The sequence below is a fragment of the Melanostigma gelatinosum genome (genome assembly GCF_949748355.1).
Source record: "Melanostigma gelatinosum genome assembly, chromosome: 6".
Classification (NCBI taxonomy): Eukaryota; Metazoa; Chordata; class Actinopteri; order Perciformes; family Zoarcidae; genus Melanostigma; species Melanostigma gelatinosum.
This window is the reverse complement of record NC_136639.1, coordinates 1,984,390-2,005,988: the sequence shown is the minus strand read 5'-3', so window position 1 is coordinate 2,005,988 and position 21,599 is coordinate 1,984,390. Positions and strand designations below refer to the sequence as shown.

Genomic DNA, 21,599 nt, shown 5'->3' with positions numbered 1-21,599 from the left:
TAAAATGTCACTACACTTGATTCGTTACGTTAATTTTCTTCTCAGGTTATACTCATTAGTTTTAGTTGCCGAGACGGCTCGGTTGGAGCTGGATGTTCAATGGTGCGATGAAAAGGTTATTTTGGAGTTGTTAGGAGCGAAGGTCCGGCCGGACCCTCGGTCCTCCTGCTCTCGCAGCGAAGTTCGGCCAACAGTCCACAAAACTCAGTACAAAGTCTTTCTAGGGCTGCTGCGTCTTCTCCGTTGTCCAGTTGGTAAAGGCGAGCAGGGGGAGAGGTGATTCTCCGTCTTTCAATTTTTGTCCACGAATGGCGGTCTTCTTTCCGTGAACAGAGACGAAGTCCTCGGACGCGGCTGTCGAACGAGGTCCAGTGTTTCTCCATGGATGGCTCGGTCGGCGTCCCATCGTGAATTCCCCCTTTGCCGTTTGCAAGTCACTTCTTTTATCCATCATTTGGGCTGTCAGCCCCCTCCTGTTCAATACATGATCTCATCCCCCCACCCTCTGGAAAGGGTGTTGGGTTCGAACATGTCCGGACATGTCCAGGCTTCATCCTGTATCATGCCTCTATGACTCATCTCTTGCGACAGTCTTTTCCTATTTTCTGCCAAGTCATCCTGACAAAACACTTTTATCGCAGCTCCGGTTACACAGGACATTTGTTAAACACTTATTACAATTGTTAAATCACTCTACTTAGTACACATTTGCTTATAAAATGATTATTGATCTCATCCTTCATCATTATTGTGCTTTGTGTCTTTTCTTCTCAACCATCATTATTTCCCCATCCCTTGAAGCAAACACCCTGCTTACTTCCTCTTTCTCCGTACTTTCTACACTCAGACTGCACTATACTCAGATACACTTATTATTATTATCAGGTTTACATTTGTTAAATCACTCTATGTATTAAACATTTGTTATGTAACGATCATACACTTTATCTTTCGATTACACTTTAACTATTGATTTCTGAGTATATGCTTTTTATATCCTGACCTTCCCCTGATCGTGTATGCATGTTTTCGAGGCAGCTCTGTTGGGCTCAACTCTTCTTGACATCCCCTTCTTGAGGTCACAGGCTGCCTCGCCTTAGCTAGTAGGAATCTCACAGGAAGGTTTCGTCGGCCAGGTCAGTGATGACGAGCACGTCGTCCTCTGGTGAAGACGGTCCTGATGCCTGCTCCCAGCTGTCGATCACCACTAGGTGATGAAGGTTAACCTTGTTAATTCTCCATACGGCATGTACCGCATATGCATGCATCCATAACCTTCACCGGTTTATGGCGCATGCGGTTAAACTCTTTTCTTTTTCCTGTGACCCGGAGTGGTTTCTGGTCTCCGGGTCCCTGCCATGCAACGGCTAGGGTGGTCGGCAGCAGGCAGACCACACAGTCATTCTTAATTTCTCTCCATTGCAACACTTCTTTTTTCTCCGGAGAGAAATCACTTCTTGCATAACCCAACTTCCTCAGGGCTCTTCCTGCCCAGAGCCCCGTAGTGCTCCTTCTCTTGGTAACCACCCCTTTGACATTGGCCACTCTGACGTAGGGTGGTAAATCTTGTATGTTGGTGGCCATTCTTGAGTTCCTGGTTTTCTCCTAATGCGGAACTGGCTTCAGCTGCCCTACTCCTTGGATTCCTCTTTTCTTAATGGTGAGTCCTCCCCTCCCTTTGTCCTCTCCTTCCTGCGTTGTATCGACCACACAACTCACAGTTTTTTTTTTTAGGATTCTGCGGACTTCTTTTTCAGGAATCCAGAGTCGCTGCTTTTCCAGTTCCCTTTGCGTTGGAACGGTGCCTGCATATCCTAGTGTGCCATGCACTGCCTGCACCACCTCCTCCACGCTCTCTTCTGGGACTACCCTTCCTTTGGGCAATTCTTCCCACTTCTCGATCCCAACAAAGACAATTTGTGTCATCTGGACGAAACGATCCACTTCTTCGTTTCCTTGCCAGTGAATTTCTTCTCGCGTGTGGGCCTTCTGGTGCACCACTTCGAGCTCCATGCTTAGCCGTAATTCGGCTATTCTTCTCCATAGGTCTTGATGAGCCACTTTTTTACTTTTAGCGCTCTCAAACCCATTTTCCTCCCATATGGACAGGTCTTCGTTAAGGGCCTGAGCACAGTAATAACTATCAGTTATGACTCTAGCTCTTTTCACCCTTCTCTTTGCACTGCTGTTCTACTTCTCCTTTAACCGACGCCCTACTTTCTTCTTGATGTAGGTTGGTTAGGTGTTGTTGGATGGCAGCGTCCCAGGTGGTCCATCCTCTTCCGTACAGGATGACCTGATGTTGGACGTTGCCTCTGTCGTCTTTATCCAGCGTCGGCCCTCCCGATGCCGCTCTGCGTGCTCCAGCGCCGTCCTCCTCCTGGTCCTCGCTGCCGTCTGCTGCCGGGTCCTGGGTCGATGTCGCTGGCACGTCCTGCTGAGTCGTCGCCGTCTGCGGGCTGCCTCCGTCGCCATCGGGTCCTCGCTGCCGTCCGGTGGTGATTCCTTCATCAGGGCCACTGGCTCGTCCCGCTGGGTCGCCTCCGTCTGCCGGCCGGTCCCTGGAACATCTGGTCCGTTCTGCTGCACTTGCATCATAGACTTTGTCTTTGTCTTTGTTGTCTCGAGTCGCCTTCCTCCCAAAGCCTCTCGTCGCGCGTTGAGGAAGGGATGGGATCAGGCTCTGGCCCCTCTACAGGTCGGGCGAGTCTGGTCGATGCTCCCCGTCGCCTGCGGCTTCTCCTGTGCTGGCTTGTAAATACCACACACAGCTTCGATGCGTGGATGTCTCGCCATCGGACTTCTTCGTGGCTTGGGCAGCTTTACTTTCTACCCAACGCCTCACCTCAGGTCTTTTCGTACACGAACGACAGCCTCTCTTGGCTGCCGGGGTTCTTCTTTTGGACTCAACGTACTCCTTTTCCGTCGAGCCCCACGTTATGGGCGCCACGTGTTAGATCCTGGGGTACTTCTGGCCCGATACGGGGCTACTTACTGACTCAGCTCTCTATTAAAAGATTGTCGAGCTGGTGTTCTTGCGAGGGAACTCGCCTGGCTCTTCTAACTGCTGTTACTCCCGACGTCTACCCTGCTTCCTCCGGTCTGAGTGCACTCGGTCGAGGGGCCACCCTGACCCCGGGCGCTCCTACCAGTCGCGTCGGTTATGGCAGCTTCCCTCTTATGGATCCGTGCTCTTGGTAAATGCCAGGTTAGGTTTTAACGGCTAGGATTACTTCTTGCTAAAACCGTAAGGGGTTGTTAAGTGGATTCGGTCTCTAGGATAACCTTTCAGAACTCAGTTGTTAGACATACAATGGCTTTAACTTTTTACTGCCACGAGGAACTTTTTACTACTTGAGCAAATGAATGCACTTGAGAAATTTACTTTAAATGCAGATTAGATATTTATTGCAGGTTATATTTTAGTTAGTTTGCAAGGGTTAAAGCTACAGCTCACATAAAATGTCACTACACTTGATTCGTTACGTTAATTTTCTTCTCAGGTTATACTCATTAGTTTTAGTTGCCGAGACGGCTCGGTTGGAGCTGGATGTTCAATGGTGCGATGAAAAGGTTATTTTGGAGTTGTTAGGAGCGAAGGTCCGGCCGGACCCTCGGTCCTCCTGCTCTCGCAGCGAAGTTCGGCCAACAGTCCACAAAACTCAGTACAAAGTCTTTCTAGGGCTGCTGCGTCTTCTCCGTTGTCCAGTTGGTAAAGGCGAGCAGGGGGAGAGGTGATTCTCCGTCTTTCAATTTTTGTCCACGAATGGCGGTCTTCTTTCCGTGAACAGAGACGAAGTCCTCGGACGCGGCTGTCGAACGAGGTCCAGTGTTTCTCCATGGATGGCTCGGTCGGCGTCCCATCGTGAATTCCCCCTTTGCCGTTTGCAAGTCACTTCTTTTATCCATCATTTGGGCTGTCAGCCCCCTCCTGTTCAATACATGATCTCATCCCCCCACCCTCTGGAAAGGGTGTTGGGTTCGAACATGTCCGGACATGTCCAGGCTTCATCCTGTATCATGCCTCTATGACTCATCTCTTGCGACAGTCTTTTCCTATTTTCTGCCAAGTCATCCTGACAAAACACTTTTATCGCAGCTCCGGTTACACAGGACATTTGTTAAACACTTATTACAATTGTTAAATCACTCTACTTAGTACACATTTGCTTATAAAATGATTATTGATCTCATCCTTCATCATTATTGTGCTTTGTGTCTTTTCTTCTCAACCATCATTATTTCCCCATCCCTTGAAGCAAACACCCTGCTTACTTCCTCTTTCTCCGTACTTTCTACACTCAGACTGCACTATACTCAGATACACTTATTATTATTATCAGGTTTACATTTGTTAAATCACTCTATGTATTAAACATTTGTTATGTAACGATCATACACTTTATCTTTCGATTACACTTTAACTATTGATTTCTGAGTATATGCTTTTTATATCCTGACCTTCCCCTGATCGTGTATGCATGTTTTCGAGGCAGCTCTGTTGGGCTCAACTCTTCTTGACACCAGGAAGTGTTTTAACAGAAGACACGCCCCCTCATTGTTCATCTGTCATGTGATTGGACGGTGCAGCCGATCGGACTGATGAGATTTTGTTCAACATGTAAACAGTGAAGACGGATCACAGATTAAACTCTAGCTTTATATTTATGATTCAACATCTGGTTTAAATAAATGTTCATTGTAGTCGGAACAACAAAAGGACCACAAACAACTTTCTACATTTATTAGAAAGATTTGTGTTTTCATGATCTGATGTTTCCCTCAATAACTTTATTATGAATATGATTAAAGTCAGAGAGCTTTTTACATCATTGATCATCATTTCATTCAGTCACGTGAGGCGGATCATTCCTGAGTGTTTGAGTTTTATCATTTAAGAGAAACAATAATCATATTCAGAGTTATTTAATATCGACATCACAATCTGAATTTATATAAATACAGAGGCAAATAGTTCATAAATATGACAAACGCATTCTGCCGGTAGAAATCGGTCCTACGCTTATTAACAGGACACAGAACACAGTATAAATACCACAGACTGTGTATAAATACCACAGACTGTGTATAAATACTCAATGCAGTTTGTTAGAGAGGTAACAGGCTACAGTGATGACTACTGTGTTCTTTAGTTGCCCTCACATCTCATGTGATGAAGGTGCTGGAGAGGCTGGTCTTGGCCCACCTCCGTCCGCAGGTGAGATCCTCACTGGACCCTCTGCAGTTTACATACCAGCCTCATGTGGGAGAGGACGACGCCATCATCTACCTGCTGCAACGAACTCAGTCTCACCTGGATGGACCGGTGGCTCTGTGAGAATCACTTTCTTTGACTTCAGTGCATTCAACACCATCCAACCAGTGCTGCTGAGTGAGAAGCTGCGGGTGGTGGGGGTGAACGCGTCCACCGTCTCCTGGATCACTGACTACCTCACAGCAGACCACAGTTTGTCCCACTGGGCCGTGTGCTGTCTGATGGGGTGGTCAGTGATACTGGAGCCCCACAGGGAACTGTTCTGTCTCCCTTCCTGTTCACCTTGTACACCACTGACTTCCAGGACAACTCTGGGTCATGCATCTGCAGAAGTTCTCTGATGACTCTGCAGCGGTCGGGTGTGTAAGGGACGGACGGGAGGAGGAGTACAGGGCAGTAGTGGAGGACTTTGTGGAGTGGGCCGGTAGAAATCACCTGCGTCTGAACGTGACCAAGACCAGAGAGATGGTGGTCGACTTCAGGAGGAAGACGACGGCTCCACAACCGCTGAGAGTTCTGGGAGAGGATGTGGACATGGTGGAGGAGGACAAGTACCTGGTGTCTCCATCGACAGCAGACTGAACTGGAAGAACAACATCAACGCTGTGTACAAGAAGGGGAGGAGTCAACTCTTCTTCTTGAGGAAACTTGGATCCTTCAACGTGTGCAGCAGGATGTTGGAGATGTTCTACAGTCTGTTGTGGTCAGTGCACTGTACTTCTGTAGTCTGCTGGGGGAGCAGCATTGGAGCCGGAGACACCAACAGACTTAATGAACTGGTTAAGAAGGCCGGCTCCATGGACCAGGACCACCCTCTCCACCACCTCCTGCAGGGACAGACTGATCCAGATGTGATCATCAGCACCGTCATCAGAAACAGACGTCGCTTCACGTGACGCAACTGAGGAAAGGACGTCTCGTGTCTCTTAAAACATATTTCCTTGGTCCTCTCTCCTCCATGTATCCCTGGTGGGAGGGACTAAGACGCAAGGAAAGGACGCAAGTGAGGGAAACGGGGATGCAATTAAGAGACTTGGGATGTACCCCTCGTTTCCTCTCTCCTTGCGTGACGGCCCCTCCCTTCCTGTTTCCTTTAGTTTCACTTCTGGAGCTCGTGGTGTCGCAGCTTCTTCTTCTCTGCTTCTAAAGGTTAGTGAGCGACTCTTCTCACTGAGGGACTCTCGGAGGACTCTTTGGTCCTTCACGTCCTTCAGGTCCAGCAGAAACTAGTTCAAGTGGACTTCAGAGGACCAGTGAAGAAGAACAGAGCAACACGTCACAAAGTCTTCAGTGGGCGTGTCGCTCCTTCTTTCCTCGTGAAGGAACCAAAGTCACGTTTGAGTTCAGTCTCGCGAGAAGAAGTTACAGAAATACTTGATGTTTGTCTTCAGTCAGCTGAACACAAATGGATTTAAAGTGAAGTTTAGTATGTGCAGTATGACGTCATCGTCCGCCCTAAAGCTACCACACATCACTCCGAGTACTTGGAGTGATGTGTGTATATATACATATATATATATATTCGTTCAGAAAATAAAAATAATGCTGAAACAATACAAGAAAAATAGAACTTTATTCCCAGACAGAGGAAAATACAACCACATCATTGAATGTGTGTATGATTTCTATATTTACAGAGTAAACAGTCGTTCACATCTCTAACAGTCTGCGAACAACAAGTTTTAAAGCTGCTGTGTGACTTTTAGAATTACATTCCTGCGCCATCCGCTGGTCGAATAAAGAACGACACGGTGGGAGGCGGCCGTACAGGCTGCTGGGACTGTCTGGTGATTGTCAAACACGTAAAGATAATGAACAGTCATTTGAATAAACCTTCTCACATGTCATTCACTGTCAGTAACAATGTGGTGGAAACACTAATCATGAAAGTGAATTTAATGAATCCGCTTTCTGACCATGGTGTGGTCAAGGATGCTCCGCAAAACAGCCGAGGTCAAAAAAACCTTCACTCGTTGAGAAGTAAATACAGCGACATGAGCAGAAAATATAAAGTAGCGTTACTGCCTTCTTAGAGATCACCTGATGTCAGAGCCTTCAAAATACTGCTGTTTCTACTACATGTACATCAGATGCAGTACTATTGTAATACTGTTGTGTTTAAAATGATACCAGAGAGTTTGGTATTTTTGTTTTTGATTTTGCTGACAGTGATGTGGAAGTGTACCTCGGGGCGTGTCAGTACGCTGTGACATCACTGCTGGGGGTGTGGCTACAGGTGAAACGCTGCGCTCTTTAACGGTTTGTTTGTGCGCATCACTTTCAAGCCCTTTGTGTTCATGCATCAATACATCTCGGTCCATAACCTCTCCCACAATAAAGGACATATTTACAGTATCTTTACAGAACTGTGAGCGGCACGTTATGCTGGTCGCAGTACATTCAGGCAGCGTCGTCCAGCAGTCTCTGCAGGTTCTTCTGCACCTGAAAGGACAGACGTGGTGCGTGAACGTTACTGCTGCTGTCTGACATCAAGCAATCAAGTGTTGTTCACATGTCACCTTTAAAACAAATCATAAGCAATTCAATGCTTTACAAATGATTGAGAAGACGAGAACGAGAAGAAAATGCACATCAAATAAAGTTAAGAAAATTGATCGTGGTGAAACAGTAAAAAAGTTAAATTAGAGCAAAATAAAATAAGAAACAAAAAGTAATAACGTAGTAATAATGAGCAATAATAATAAAAATGCCCACATGCACATTCTGTGATATATTTCCATACTGTATGTTTTTAAAGTTCCTGTAATCTGGTTTAATGTTCAGCACTGGAGATGGGAGGCAAATAGCCTAGCTTAGCATAAAGACTGGCAGCAGGGGGAAACTGTTAGCATGTCTCTGTTCAAAGACAACTTGTGGTTTTAGGGGGACTATTTCTTGACTAAAATAAAAGTGGATGAGTACACCGGAGGGCCTCAGACTTTCTGACCAGACTCTCACATCCACCTGCTCACCTGTTCCTCGTTCCCACATCACTCCCTCAGAGTCTACAACAGCCCGTCTCACCTGCTGCTGCCCATTCTCACTGATGCGTTTACCTTTACCTGCGCTTGACCAGGCGCCTGCTCTGTAAACTGTAATATTTGCAGCAGGTTGAGGATCTGGAGCCGGACTCGTCTACAGGAGACGAGCGTCGGCCTGAAACGTTAATGACGAGCTCTGCTTACAGGCCGACGGATCGCTGACTATGAATGTTTGATTCGCGCCGCCGAGCGTCCGGTTACGTTCTGTTTCTGCTCCTCACGATGGAAGAGAAACATCCTGAGCACCAGCGTCCTGTTCGATCCGAGGAGACGAGGTCATCAAGGCGACTAACGGATACTCTGACATCATGGTGTTCTGTCAAACAACTGTCATTTCTGTGGTAACAGACAATGAATGGATTTTGGCAGCTGAATATTTGATAGAAATCTTTGTGAACTGATTGAAAAGCCTTTTTGCTTGAATTAAACCTCGGAGACATGGACGGACAGACGTAAGGACGGACGGACGGACGGACGGACGGATGGACGTAAGGACAGACGTAAGGACGGACGTAAGGACAGACGTAAGGACGGACGGACGGACGTAAGGACGGACGTAAGGACGGACGGACGGACGGACGGACGGACGGACGGACGGATGGACGGACGGACCTTCTCCAGCTTCATCAGGTTGATGGTCAGCAGTTCAGAGAAGAGCTCCGTGTTCACGTCGCTCCTCGTCACAACGTCGTGTCTGGGGAACAAAAAGACAAACAAAGCTCATTTCTAAATGCTGAAAAAGAGCAAAATCTCAAAGCTGCAGTCCGCAGACCAATGGGTGACGTCACGGTGACTTCGTTCATTTCTTATTCACAGGATATGGTTCATAATCACATTTTAGTTTCATCTACACAGGCTCACTATGAATGTGTTCCTGCTGCTGTGACTCTTCAGTCTCTCTCTGGGACAATACCGTCAGCCTTGGAGACCGAAGTTTGAATCGACTTCTAAAGTGGTTTCGATATGAAAGTCTGAACAGGTTGAATAAAACGTATGAATAATCATATTTCTCAGTAAAAGTTGTTTTTAACTTCTCTGTCTCCGCCGGGCTGTGACTCACTCCTGGTGGGTGAAGTCGGTGATGGAGCCGAGCGTCGTCAGCCTCTCCTCCAATGAGATGATCTTAAGAGCCAAGTAACAAGAAGACAAGAGCAGAACACACACTCTGAGACCCCACACACACACACACACACACACACACACACACACACACACACATAAACACACACACACACACACACACACACAGACACACACACACAGACACACACACACACACACACACAGACACACACACACAGACACACACACACAGACACACACAGACACACGCACACGCACACACACACACACGCACGCACGCACACACACACACGCACACACACGATCAATCTCGAGATGAGTGAGATAAAGTTGTTCAGAAAACAATGAAATAAAGTCAATCCATGAATGAAGATGGAGTTCGTGAATGAATGCATTATTACATGAATAAACAGCTTCATTAGTGGATCATTGTGGCCCCAATGTGAACAATGCAAAATACTGAATTGCTGTGAGGGTGACAAAGATAAGATGTCCTGACGTGTTTGTTTGTGTTATTTCCTGCTTTATTTTCATGTTGGAATGAATGTTAAATATCTAACTGCAAAGTAGTAATGCGTGTTTGATACCTTTTTTTTTTTGCATTAAATCATACTGGGATGTTTGCTGAAATTGATTGGATGTGACCCTACCAAGAAAATGTTCCACCAGCCGCCACTGCTCATTTATATCTTGAATCAGCAATTGGCTAAACTGCTTCATAGACCCGCCTCTTTTGGGCCAAAACGATCAGGCCCCCCAAGCTGCGCGTTCTCAGAGTGTCGTGCACACAGACAGAGAGCACGAGCAGAGAGCACACAGGAGGAGAGCACGAGCAGGAAAAGCATATATTTTGCGCAGATATATTTTACACACATTAGTGGGTACATTCCACAGTTCAAAAACACAAATATTGACAATTTGTATAATTTATGATTATCATTTTTTTAAAACGGAAAACTGAATTTCCGTTTAAAATGATAGAACAAAACAATGATTATAATCTCCCCTTCGTTTGCTTCATAAAACATTTCTAATAATAAAATGTTATAGATTTTATTTCTATATTTCTACACATCATTTCATATTCCCCCCCCCCCCCCCTCGATAAGGTGGATATTGTTTGATATGAACTTCAACACAAAGCAACATGAGGAACTATGTCCTCGTGACGGCCCCTCCCCAGTGTTGCCAACTTCGCGACTTTCTCGCTAAATCTGGCGACTTTCCAAACCCTCATGGCTCACCCTTTTTTTGTCAAAAGCTACGAGCGAGAAAAATCGAGCTACTTGTTCTGGCGTTGTTGGAGACTTTTCTGGTGTTTTGACTCTGACGTGAAAGCCCCTCGTGCAGCAGTCCCAGCTGCAGAAAGAGGAGACCCACACTCTCCGTGTCCAGACTGCAAATGAATTGCGCATGCGCAAATCCGCCGCTGTTCCCGCCTCTCTCCTACGCGCTCACTTTTAGGACAGCCAATAGCTACTTTCCTTACTGAGGAGTTGGCAACACAGCCCCTCCCTTCCTGTGTCCTCTTTACTTTCACTTCTGGAGCTCGTGATGTCGCAGCTTCTTTTTCTCTGCTTCTAAAGGTCAGTAAGCGACTCTGATTATTGAAAAAGGTGAATTCAGTTTGATTTGACTGTTCTAAAATAATTAGTGACGATCTGAAGGGAGCAGCTTCCTCGCACAAACGTGATGACCCTCAAATAAATGAAGCTTTTGCTGCTCAGTGACGTTTAGAAACTCATGTTATGTGTGTAAGCGTCCGTCTGCATAAAGAAGCTGTTCAGCTGATGTTAAACCGTTTTATAAGAACATCAACCCAACAAAGAATGATGGTGTTTTACGGTAAACGGTGAAATGAGTCAGTTCAAGGTGCCAGTTTCCCTGTGAGCCACCAGAGGGCGACAGCTCCACTAACAGCCTCATTGAGAGGAGACATCAGTGTGACTCCATCACAGAGAATCAGGACGTTGATGTGAAGGAGGAATGAGTGCTGATGTGCTGATCAATGATTGGACGAATGCTTTCAGCTCTGCTCTCACTGGTTCCTCGACACATGAAGCTACAAAGTGATGTGAATTCAGCAGCAGCTAACAAGGTCACATGACTGATTCTGGATTATTGGACGAGCTGCTTCCTGCTCTGACTGGATGCAGTAGACGTGGAAACAGAGGAACATTTCAAACGTTGAAGAGCTTTTCAAAGTCACTCAAATAGAAGTGAAAAGTGACGTCATCCCCAAAGAGGCCAATAAAAAGCCAGATGAAGAGTCTTCCTCTGGTCTTCCAACAAGCCAACAGACTAAAGAGCGTTGTGAACGTCATCTCTTAGAGAGGACTCTGCAGCTCAGAGGGACAACAGCATGGAAACTGTCCCATGAGTGTCTTTAGTGTTGAGGTGAATGAGCTGTGTGTGTTTGTCATGATGAAGAGAAATAATGTTGTTGTGTTTGTGTGAAGGTGTGGACTCTGCTATGAATCAGTGTGAGGACGGAGAGGAGGGAGTCCCTCCCTCTAAAACCAGCCACACCAAAGCTCAGAGGTGAGATGACCATCTCTACCTGTCCATGACTCAAAGTCTTTCATTCACTGACTCTGTTTCTACACATGTGACCAGGACCCATCAGGGACCACACTGTCCTGGACCTGGACCTGGACCTGGACCTGAACCCAGCTGTGTGTCCATGAAGAGTGACGGGTCTATGGGTCGTTTTATAGACTTAAAAGATGGACGCCACTCTGTTGATCAAAGGTGAGGATTTCAAACATGATGATGATGATGATGGTGATGATGATGATGATGATGGTGATTGATGATGATGGTGATGATGATGGTGATTGATGATGGTGGTGATGATGATGATGATGATGATGAAGTCAGAAGGTCACTCAAGTAAAACTCTTTTACACCACATTGTTCCTCTCTTCATCCTGATTGGACAGCATTACTCTTCAACCATCATGGTCACCTCACTGCATCACTTCCTGTCTTTGCTGCACTGAATACAGCTTCAACATCAACACTGAAACATTTCTACATGAAACATTGATTTCACACTAAACGTCTCCTAAAACCACCAGGATACTAATACACTGAGTACAGTAGGTTTATTACATCACTCAATGTATCTGGTGTTTCTATCAGGAGGAAGCTGGAACAACGTAAACCTGGACCTGAACCCAGCTGTGTGTCCATGAAGAGTGACTGGTCTATGCCTCTTCCTATGAACTTCAAAGATGGACGCCACTCTGTTGATCAAAGGTGAGCTGAAAGACTGAGCTGTTGATTCTCAGAGGGATCAGCAGGACTAGTAAACCTTTACCACTACAGGGACTCATCTGATCCACATCCACATATCACTTCATGGACCTTTACCTTGTGTTGGTCTCTGTGTGGACGGACACAATGTGAGCTGATCTTCATGACTGAATGATGATGATGATGTAATGTCAGTGTTTCTATCAGTCCACAGCAGCAGAGAGGAAAGTCTCCTGAACCCAGCTGTGTGTCCATGAAGAGTGATCGGTCTTTTGGTCGTATGATTGACTTCAAAGATGGACGCCGTTCTTATGACCCAGAGTAAGTTCTTAAAACAGATGAAACAGATCACTAGCTGTTACACAGATACAACTTTGGTCGTCTATCAGTCGGCTGCAACAACGAGTTTCATTATCGATTCGTTGTGTCGCGCGATTATTATGCCACTCAATAAGTCGCGGAGATGTTTTAGTATAAAAAACAAAGTTGAGTTGAGCCATTCGCGCCGCCGGTCTCGCCGGGGACTATTTGTGTTCATTCGCACTGGACGCGCCGGAGAGGGGGCGTGGCTTATCGCCCTGAAAGCCGTTCAACTGTCCGCCATTAACCATGGAAAAAAGAACCTCTATTTCTGCTTAGTAGGCGTTCTGAAAGTCAGAGATATCCCTGGAAACTAAACGCCGTCATGTCTGGTTCATAACATTGTCCAGAGGAGCTCCGTGGATTTCATCGAGATGTATTCACTGTCTAGCAAGCCACACGTCGCTGTTTACTACAGCTGTATCAACACAAAATAAACTGATTTGGCTGTGATTTAACAGCAATAAACCGACAAAAAGGGACTCCGAAACAACTAACGTAACGATGGCCTGCCTCGGTCGGCGCTAGCTGCTCTTGGCCTGTCTCGAACGATTCCGTCGTGACGCCCTTTCCGGTCATTACGCTGTAATTTTCTTCGGCGATCGCCAACCAAACGTAAATAATATTAATTCATACATATCAAATAATCTATGTGTCAAATTTCATGAATATATATGGACGTTTATATGTCTAAATACTGTAGGAAAGTGACTTTGATGAGAGAAAGCAGAAAGAACGCTCGGGCGACGCTAAAACAGCTCAAACGGAAATTAAGGAGCTTTTATTGCATCATTTGGAGTTGTTGAAGCGTGATATCTTATTGTGAAGGACAGAACTACGGTCCCGGATGTGTTGACAGCAATGATGGTCATTTTTGCGACCCTGGAACAAGCGAATATCCCCGAAAAACCAGCAGCAGCCAGTGTTTACAACGAGGATAGAAGTTCGTACGGATTAGGCCAAGAGCAGTGCACGGCTAATTCACCGGTGTTAGCATCGTTTTAACGACTCTGGTAAAGGCAAAGCTAACTGTAATAATTACAACAATATTTCGTTTGAAAGGTACGAAGTTTAACTTCAGTTTAACACCATTAAATCAACTGAAAACATTACACGATCATTGTTATCAACATTGTAAGTGAATTGTATTGAAACATTAGCTAAAAACTGTCCGGTTTGGGGTACAACTCCGTTACGTCATGATGCCGATATGCAAAAGCGACATGGCATGGCACGGGAGCACCACGTGATGATTCAGCACCTAAAACGTAAACATGTTGGAGTCCTTGATGAGGAGGAAGGGAGTTCAACAGCAAGGTTAGTCACTACAGAATCCTACTTTAGTTCCGTTTTGAAGTGAGGAACCTAACGTCCTTCCAGCAGCTCTTCTGGTGCTGCTGTTTACTCGTTATCCAGCTTGACAAGCATGACAAGTTAGCGTTAGCTCGTTAATAACAGTAGTAAAGCAGGGCTGGTATAGTTTGCAAGACTAAAGACACGTTTTTATTCACCCGCCTTTTATTCACCCATTAATATCCGATTCATCAATTCATCGAAAAAATGATTGCAAGATGAATCGATTATTGATAATCGTTAGTTGCAGCCCTACTATCAGTTATTATCTTTGATCTGTCATTATGATCTCATTTCTCATTATGATCATGACATGACACAATATCTTTAACTACTTGTTGAAGGTTTTACATCAGACAGGAAGTAGCATTCTGGATATAATCCTAACTCTAGTTGCAGAGGTCTGGAGACTAGAAAAGCCTCGGAGGAGGAAGTCTCCCCAATGGTGCTGTGGACAAAACCAAACACAGACCCTTTGTTTCAGTGATGTGGCAGATCAACAGTATTAAGTCTTGGTACATCTGACCAACAACACAATGGTAGAGTAGAAACCACACCAAATATGAAAAAGTATCACATCACATGTGATTCTAGTTGTTTCTAGTTGTAGTTGTATCTAGAGGTGGAAGGTATAGAAGGTATATAAAGTAAACCGGTATGAATTTGACCTACGATATAGTTTTTGACACGACCATGCTGCCAATGAAATAACTCTTACTGTCCAATAAAAGCAGAGATAACAATCTGTTCAGCATCTGTTTTCATTGTGATCAATCTTAACAGGACACAACATCTTTAACTGATTGTTGTATTTGTGTTAATGGTACAAACACAACGTGAGCTGATTCTTCATGATCCCTCCACAGAGAGGACCAGGAGAGCTCAGAGGTTCCCAGAGGTCCGTCTGCCCAGCAGCATCAAACACACCTGGACTCCATATTCATGGTCTGTACATGTACAACTACTGTTACATCTCTTGTGTTCACAATCATCTCCATGCTGCACTCTGTAGACCAGTGGATCGTCAGTCTGTCCAACATGGATCTGATGTTTGCTTCCATGCTTTTAGTTTGTGTCATTCATAGAATATTCTGTTCCAGCTGCTGGAGGAGAACATCGTCACTTTTGTGAAGAACGAGCTGAAGAAGATCCAGAAGGGACTGAGTTCAGATTACCCAGAATGCTTAGAGAGTCAGAGGGAGGATGAGGAGGTGCTGGACGGTGAGGATGAAGAGCAGAGGAGGCGCAGCAGAGAGGCGTTTGAGAAGATCACAATAAACTTCCTGAGGAGAATGAAGCAGGACGAGCTGGCTGACTGTCTGCAGAGCAGTAAGAGGATTTCTCTAAAGATTCAACATGCTGGATAAATGTGACGTTTACTAACGTCTCAAGAGATGGACCAACATATATTCATCGACTCATTCTGTGAGGAAATGACATGTTGAAATCTATTCTTTGACTCATTGATCTTCTTTGTTGTGTGTTCATTCAGGACTTCCTGCTGCAGTTTGTCAGCGTGAACTCAAATCTAACCTGAAGAAGAAGTTCCAGTGTGTGTTTGAGGGGATCGCTAAAGCAGGAAACCCAACCCTTCTGAATGAGATGTACACAGAGCTCTACATCACAGAGGGAGGGACTGCAGGGGTCAATGATCAACATGAGGTCAGACAGATTGAAACAGCATCCAGGAAACCACACAGACCAGAAACAACCATCAGACAAGAAGACCTCTTTAAAGCCTCACCTGGAGGAGAGGAACCAATCAGAACAGTGATGACAAAGGGAGTGGCTGGCATTGGGAAAACAGTCTTAACACAGAAGTTCACTCTGGACTGGGCTGAAGACAAAGACCACCAGGACATACTGTTCACATTTCCATTCACCTTCAGAGAGCTGAATGTGCTGAAAGAGAAACAGTTCAGCTTGGTGCAACTTGTTCATCACTTCTTCAGTGAAACCAAAGCAGCAGGAATCTGCAGGTTTGAAGAGTTCCTGGTTCTGTTCATCTTTGACGGTCTGGATGAGTGTCGACTTCCTCTGGACTTCACCAACAATGAGGTCCTGACTGATGTTACAGAGTCCACCTCAGTGGATGTGCTGCTGACAAACCTCTTCAGGGGGAAACTGCTTCCCTCTGCTCGCCTCTGGATCACCACACGACCTGCAGCAGCCAATCAGATCCCTCCTGAGTGTGTTGGCATGGTGACAGAGGTCAGAGGGTTCACTGACCCACAGAAGGAGGAGTACTTCAGGAAGAGGTTCAGAGATGAGGAGCAGGCCAGCAGGATCATCTCCCACATCAAGACCTCACGAAGCCTCCACATCATGTGCCACATCCCAGTCTTCTGCTGGATCACTGCTACAGTTCTGGAGGATGTGTTGAAGACCAGAAAGAGAGGACAGCTGCCCAAGACCCTGACTGAGATGTACATCCACTTCCTGGTGGTTCAGTCCAAACTGAAGAAGGTCAAGTATGATGGAGGAGCTGAGACAGATCCACACTGGAGTCCAGAGAGCAGGAAGATGACCGAGTCTCTGGGAAAACTGGCTTTTGATCAGCTGCAGAAAGGGAACCTGATCTTCTATGAATCCGACCTGACAGAGTGTGGCATCGACATCAGAGCAGCCTCAGTGTACTCAGGAGTGTTCACACAGGTCTTTAGAGAGGAGAAAGGACTGTACCAGGACAAGGTCTTCTGCTTCGTCCATCTGAGTGTTCAGGAGTTTCTGGCTGCTCTTCATGTCCATCTGACCTTCATCAACTCTGGAGTCAATCTGCTGTCAGAAGAACCAACAACCTCCCGTTGGTCTAAAGTCTTTAGAGGCAAACCTGAACTAACACATCTCTACCAGAGTGCTGTGCTCAAGGCCTTACAGAGTCCAAATGGACACCTGGACTTGTTCCTGCGCTTCCTTCTGGGTCTTTCTCTGGAGACCAATCAGAAACTCCTACGAGGTCTGCTGACACAGACAGGAAGTAGCTCACAGACCAATCAGGGAACAGCCCAGTACATCAAGAAGATCAGTGAGGATGTGTCTCCAGAGAAAAGCATCAATCTGTTCCACTGTCTGAATGAACTGAATGATGGTTCTCTCGTGGAGGAGATCCAACAGGCCCTGAGTTCAGGACGTCTCTCCACAGATGAACTGTCTCCTGCTGAGTGGTCAGCTCTGGTCTTCATCTTACTGTCATCAGAAGAAGATCTGGACGTGTTTGACCTGAAGAAATACTCTGCTTCAGAGGAGGCTCTTCTGAGGCTGCTGCCAGTGGTCAAAGCCTCCAACAAAGCTCTGTAAGTACAGAGAGTTAGATTCATAGATCATAACTTAAATACGCTGCTATCTTTTCTACTTATTGTTTATTTCTTCTTCATCATTGTCTCTTCAGACTGAGTGGCTGTAACCTCTCAGAGAGAAGCTGTGAAGCTCTGTCCTCAGTTCTCAGCTCCCAGTCCTCTAGTCTGAGAGAGATGGACCTGAGTAACAACGACCTGCAGGATTCAGGAGTGAAGATGCTGTCTGGAGGACTAAAGAGTCCACATTGTACACTGGAGACTCTCAGGTGATCCTGTGAATTACTTTTCTTGGACTCAGTACTAAGTTTAAAGTTCACACACAAACAGATTGGTGATGACAGTCATAAACATAAACCTTCCAGCCCTCACAGTTCCCTCAGATCATGTGACATGTGTGTTGTTTTGTGTGTTTGCAGCCTGTCAGGCTGTCTGATCACAGAGGAAGGCTGTGCTTCTCTGGTCTCAGCTCTGAGCTCCAACCCCTCCCATCTGAGAGAGCTGGACCTGAGCTACAATCATCCAGGAGACTCAGGAGTGAAGATGCTGTCTGATGGACAGAAGGATCCTCACTGGAGACTGGAAACTCTCAGGTATGAAGAGGCCTGCTGCAGCCACAGACACTCAGTCTGATGGAGGAGGTCGAGCTGGAGACTTGTTCTCTGTTACACTGTCAGCCTGGTTAATAAGACCCTGATACACCAAGCTGACCTCAAACTACCAGAGACTCATCAGACTGTTTGTGTCCCACATCAGACCATCAACACAGACAGAAGTATCAGGGAACAGTAGCCAGGATGAGCCCAACAGGGAGGGAAGGTGATGAAACTGTTGTTATTCTGGAGCGGTGTCTTGGTTGAACGTTAGTAAAGAGGACAGTGGTGCATCCTGACACGCTGACGGCATCATGGTGGGTTGACATGAGTCAACGTCGTCACGCTGCAGGTTTGTGGGCTCATATCAAACAACAGTTGATGTTCTGATGCTCGTGTGTGTTGCCCTTTAGTCCAGACATTATTGTGAAAAGACAAACAGACAGAAACAATCTGTTTAAAGCGTCTCGATGAATCATCACAACAGGAATGTTTTGCTGTTCTGAAGGAGTTCAGCTTTACCTGGTTTGGTTTGTTTTGCACTGAGAGCCAGTTCCCTGGCTGAGAAGAGTCGACTTGTTGAAAGTACAGGTGACAGTCGGCCACAGACGCTCAGTGAAGAACCAGCAGCTGGTTGTGGACGTGGTGTGTCAGAGCCCAAAGAGGTTTATTGAGGACTGGACCAGAGTTCTAGGGGGACACAGGCAGTGCTCTGTGGCTGCAGACGGACTTGAACTGTAATATTTTCTGCAATCAGAAGAAGCTCCAGTGAAGTCACAGAGTATGAGCTGATGAACAATAAGTGCTCATGTGAAGATGAATAACAAAGCTCTGTGTGTGAGAGCGATGTCATGTCCATGTCTCCATGCTGCTCTGACCCCCCTCCTCCTTTCAGGGTGGAGCCTGCTGGAGTCCGATGGTCCAGACCAGGTCTGAGGAAGTGTAAGTGTGCTTTGAGTTTGATTCATGGAAACAAAGCATCTTCAAACTGTGACATCACTCATTCACATCTCTGATGTCATCATCAAACACATGATCGATTAATAACTGCAGCTGTGTTGTGTCTTGTTCTCTCCATCAGATTCCTGTGAACTCACACTCGACACAAACACAGTGAACAGAAAACTCAAACTGTCTGACAACAACAGGGAGGTGACACATGTGAGAGAGGTTCAGTCTTATCCTGATCATCCAGACAGGTTTGACCACTATCATCAGCTGCTGTGTAGAACTGGTCTGACTGGTCGCTGTTACTGGGAGGTCGAGTGGAGAGAAGGAGTTTATATATCAGTGAGTTACAGAGGAATCAGGAGGAAAGGAGACAGTGAAGACTGTGAGTTTGGAAGGAATGATCAGTCCTGGAGTCTGTTGTGTGATTATGGTCGTTACTATGTCTATCACAATAAGATGACAACACCCATCACCTCCTCCTCCTCCTCCTCCTCTGGTAGAGTAGCAGTGTATGTGGACTGTCCTGCTGGCTCTCTGTCCTTCTACAGAGTCTCCTCTGACACACTGATCCACCTCCACACCTTCAACACCACATTCACTGAACCTCTTTATCCTGGCTTCGGGTTTGGGTTCTGGTTCAGTTCTGGTCCCTCAGTGACTCTGTGTTCTCTGGAGGAGGGAGCGTCTCCTCCTGCAGAGAAACCTTCTCTCTGCTGACCAGATGTTTCAGTGTGTACAGGATCACACACAGCTGATGTGAGTTGGTACCAACCTGATCTCTCAGTGGTTGTAGATGCAGTTGGAGCAGGTGAGGGGTACCTGAGCTGGTCTGGACTCTGGGGGGTTGAGAGCTCTCTGGGACTTGTGGTGTTGCAGATGGATGTGTGAAAGAGCTGAGCGAGGTCAGTTTCACTGATCTTCATTCATGTGTTCATGTGTGATGTGTGACGAGGCTTATTGCTGATCTGAACCTTTGAGCTTTTTGACATTTTATCTTTTATTTTCTTTACTTTTCACATCATCTGTTTGTGTAACCTTTAATGTTTTTATCGTACAAACCAAATAAAACTGGTTTGTATTTTGTACATTCCAACCAAAGTGCAGTGTTGCTGGTCTCTGAGGGAGTCTGCGTAGTCTCCATGAGGTCAGAGAGTTCTTCTCCTGAGAGGCTGACAGCACTCAATGATTGATATGATAGATACTTTATTAATCCATCAAGGGGACATTTATGTACTACAGCAGCAATTATGATACACGTAAATATAAAGTATGAAATATCAAATGCACAATATATACCATGAAATAGAATAATGTTAAATTAACTAACTAAACAGTAGTGCAAAGATTTCACCAACAACAAACAAACAAAAGAGTAACAGAGTCATAGTTGTGTGATTGATCTGTTCAGAGGTGATTTACTGTAGAGTCTTATAGCAGAATGTTCTCCTGTATCTGGATCAGTCTGTCCCTGCAGGAGGTGGTGGAGAGGGTGGTCCTGGTTATCCAACATGGACAATAGTTTCTTCAGTGTCCTCCTCTCCACCACCTCTTCCAGTTCAGTCTGCTGTCGATGGAGACACCAGGTACTTGTCCTCCTCCACCATGTCCACCACCTCTTCCAGATTGTCTTGTTTGCAGCCAATGATGGAGCCGGCCTTCTTAACCAGTTCATTAAGTCTGTTGGTGTGTCCGGCTCCAATGCTGCTCCCCCAGCAGACTACAGAAGTACAGTGCACTGACCACAACAGACTGTAGAACATCTACAACATCCTGCTGCACACGTTGAAGGATCCAAGTTTCCGCAAGAAAAAGAGTCGACTCCTCCCCTTCTTGTACACAGCGTTGATGTTGGTCTTCTAGTTCAGTCTGCTGTCAATGGAGACACCAGGTACTTGTCCTCCTCCACCATGTCCACATCCTCTCCCAGAACTCTCAGCGGTTGTGGAGCCGTCGTCTTCCTCCTGAAGTCGACCACCATCTCTCTGGTCTTGGCCACGTTCAGACGCAGGTGATTTCTACCGGCCCACTCCACAAAGTCCTCCACTACTGCCCTGTACTCCTCCTCCCGTCCGTCCCTTATACACCCGACCACTGCAGAGTCATCAGAGAACTTCTGCAGATGCATGACCCAGAGTTGTACTGGAAGTCAGTGGTGTACAAGGTGAACAGGAAGGGAGACAGAACAGTTCCCTGTGGGGCTCCAGTATCACTGACCACCCCATCAGACAGCACACGGCCCAGTGGGACAAACTGTGGTCTGCTGTGAGGTAGTCAGTGATCCAGGAGACGGTGGATGCGTTCACCCCCACCACCCGCAGCGTCTCACTCAGCAGCACTGGTTGGATGGTGTTGAATGCACTGAAGTCAAAGAAAGTGATTCTCACAGAGCCAC

General features: G+C 46.2%; 1 protein-coding gene across 1 annotated transcript; it reads left to right on the top strand.

Moving 5' to 3' along the window:
• Positions 1-11,836: 11,836 nt before the first annotated feature.
• Positions 11,837-20,248, top strand: LOC306778678 (protein NLRC3-like; the record flags this gene model as incomplete). Its single annotated transcript, XM_079270295.1, has 11 exons — positions 11,837-11,940; positions 12,016-12,150; positions 12,544-12,660; positions 12,865-12,978; positions 15,237-15,315; positions 15,471-15,699; positions 15,863-17,663; positions 17,759-17,932; positions 18,083-18,256; positions 19,152-19,198; positions 19,338-20,248. 11 exons carry the CDS (start codon positions 11,837-11,839, stop codon positions 19,922-19,924), a joined length of 3,561 nt encoding a protein of 1,186 aa, XP_079126421.1. The 3' UTR covers positions 19,925-20,248.
• Positions 20,249-21,599: the final 1,351 nt, after the last annotated feature.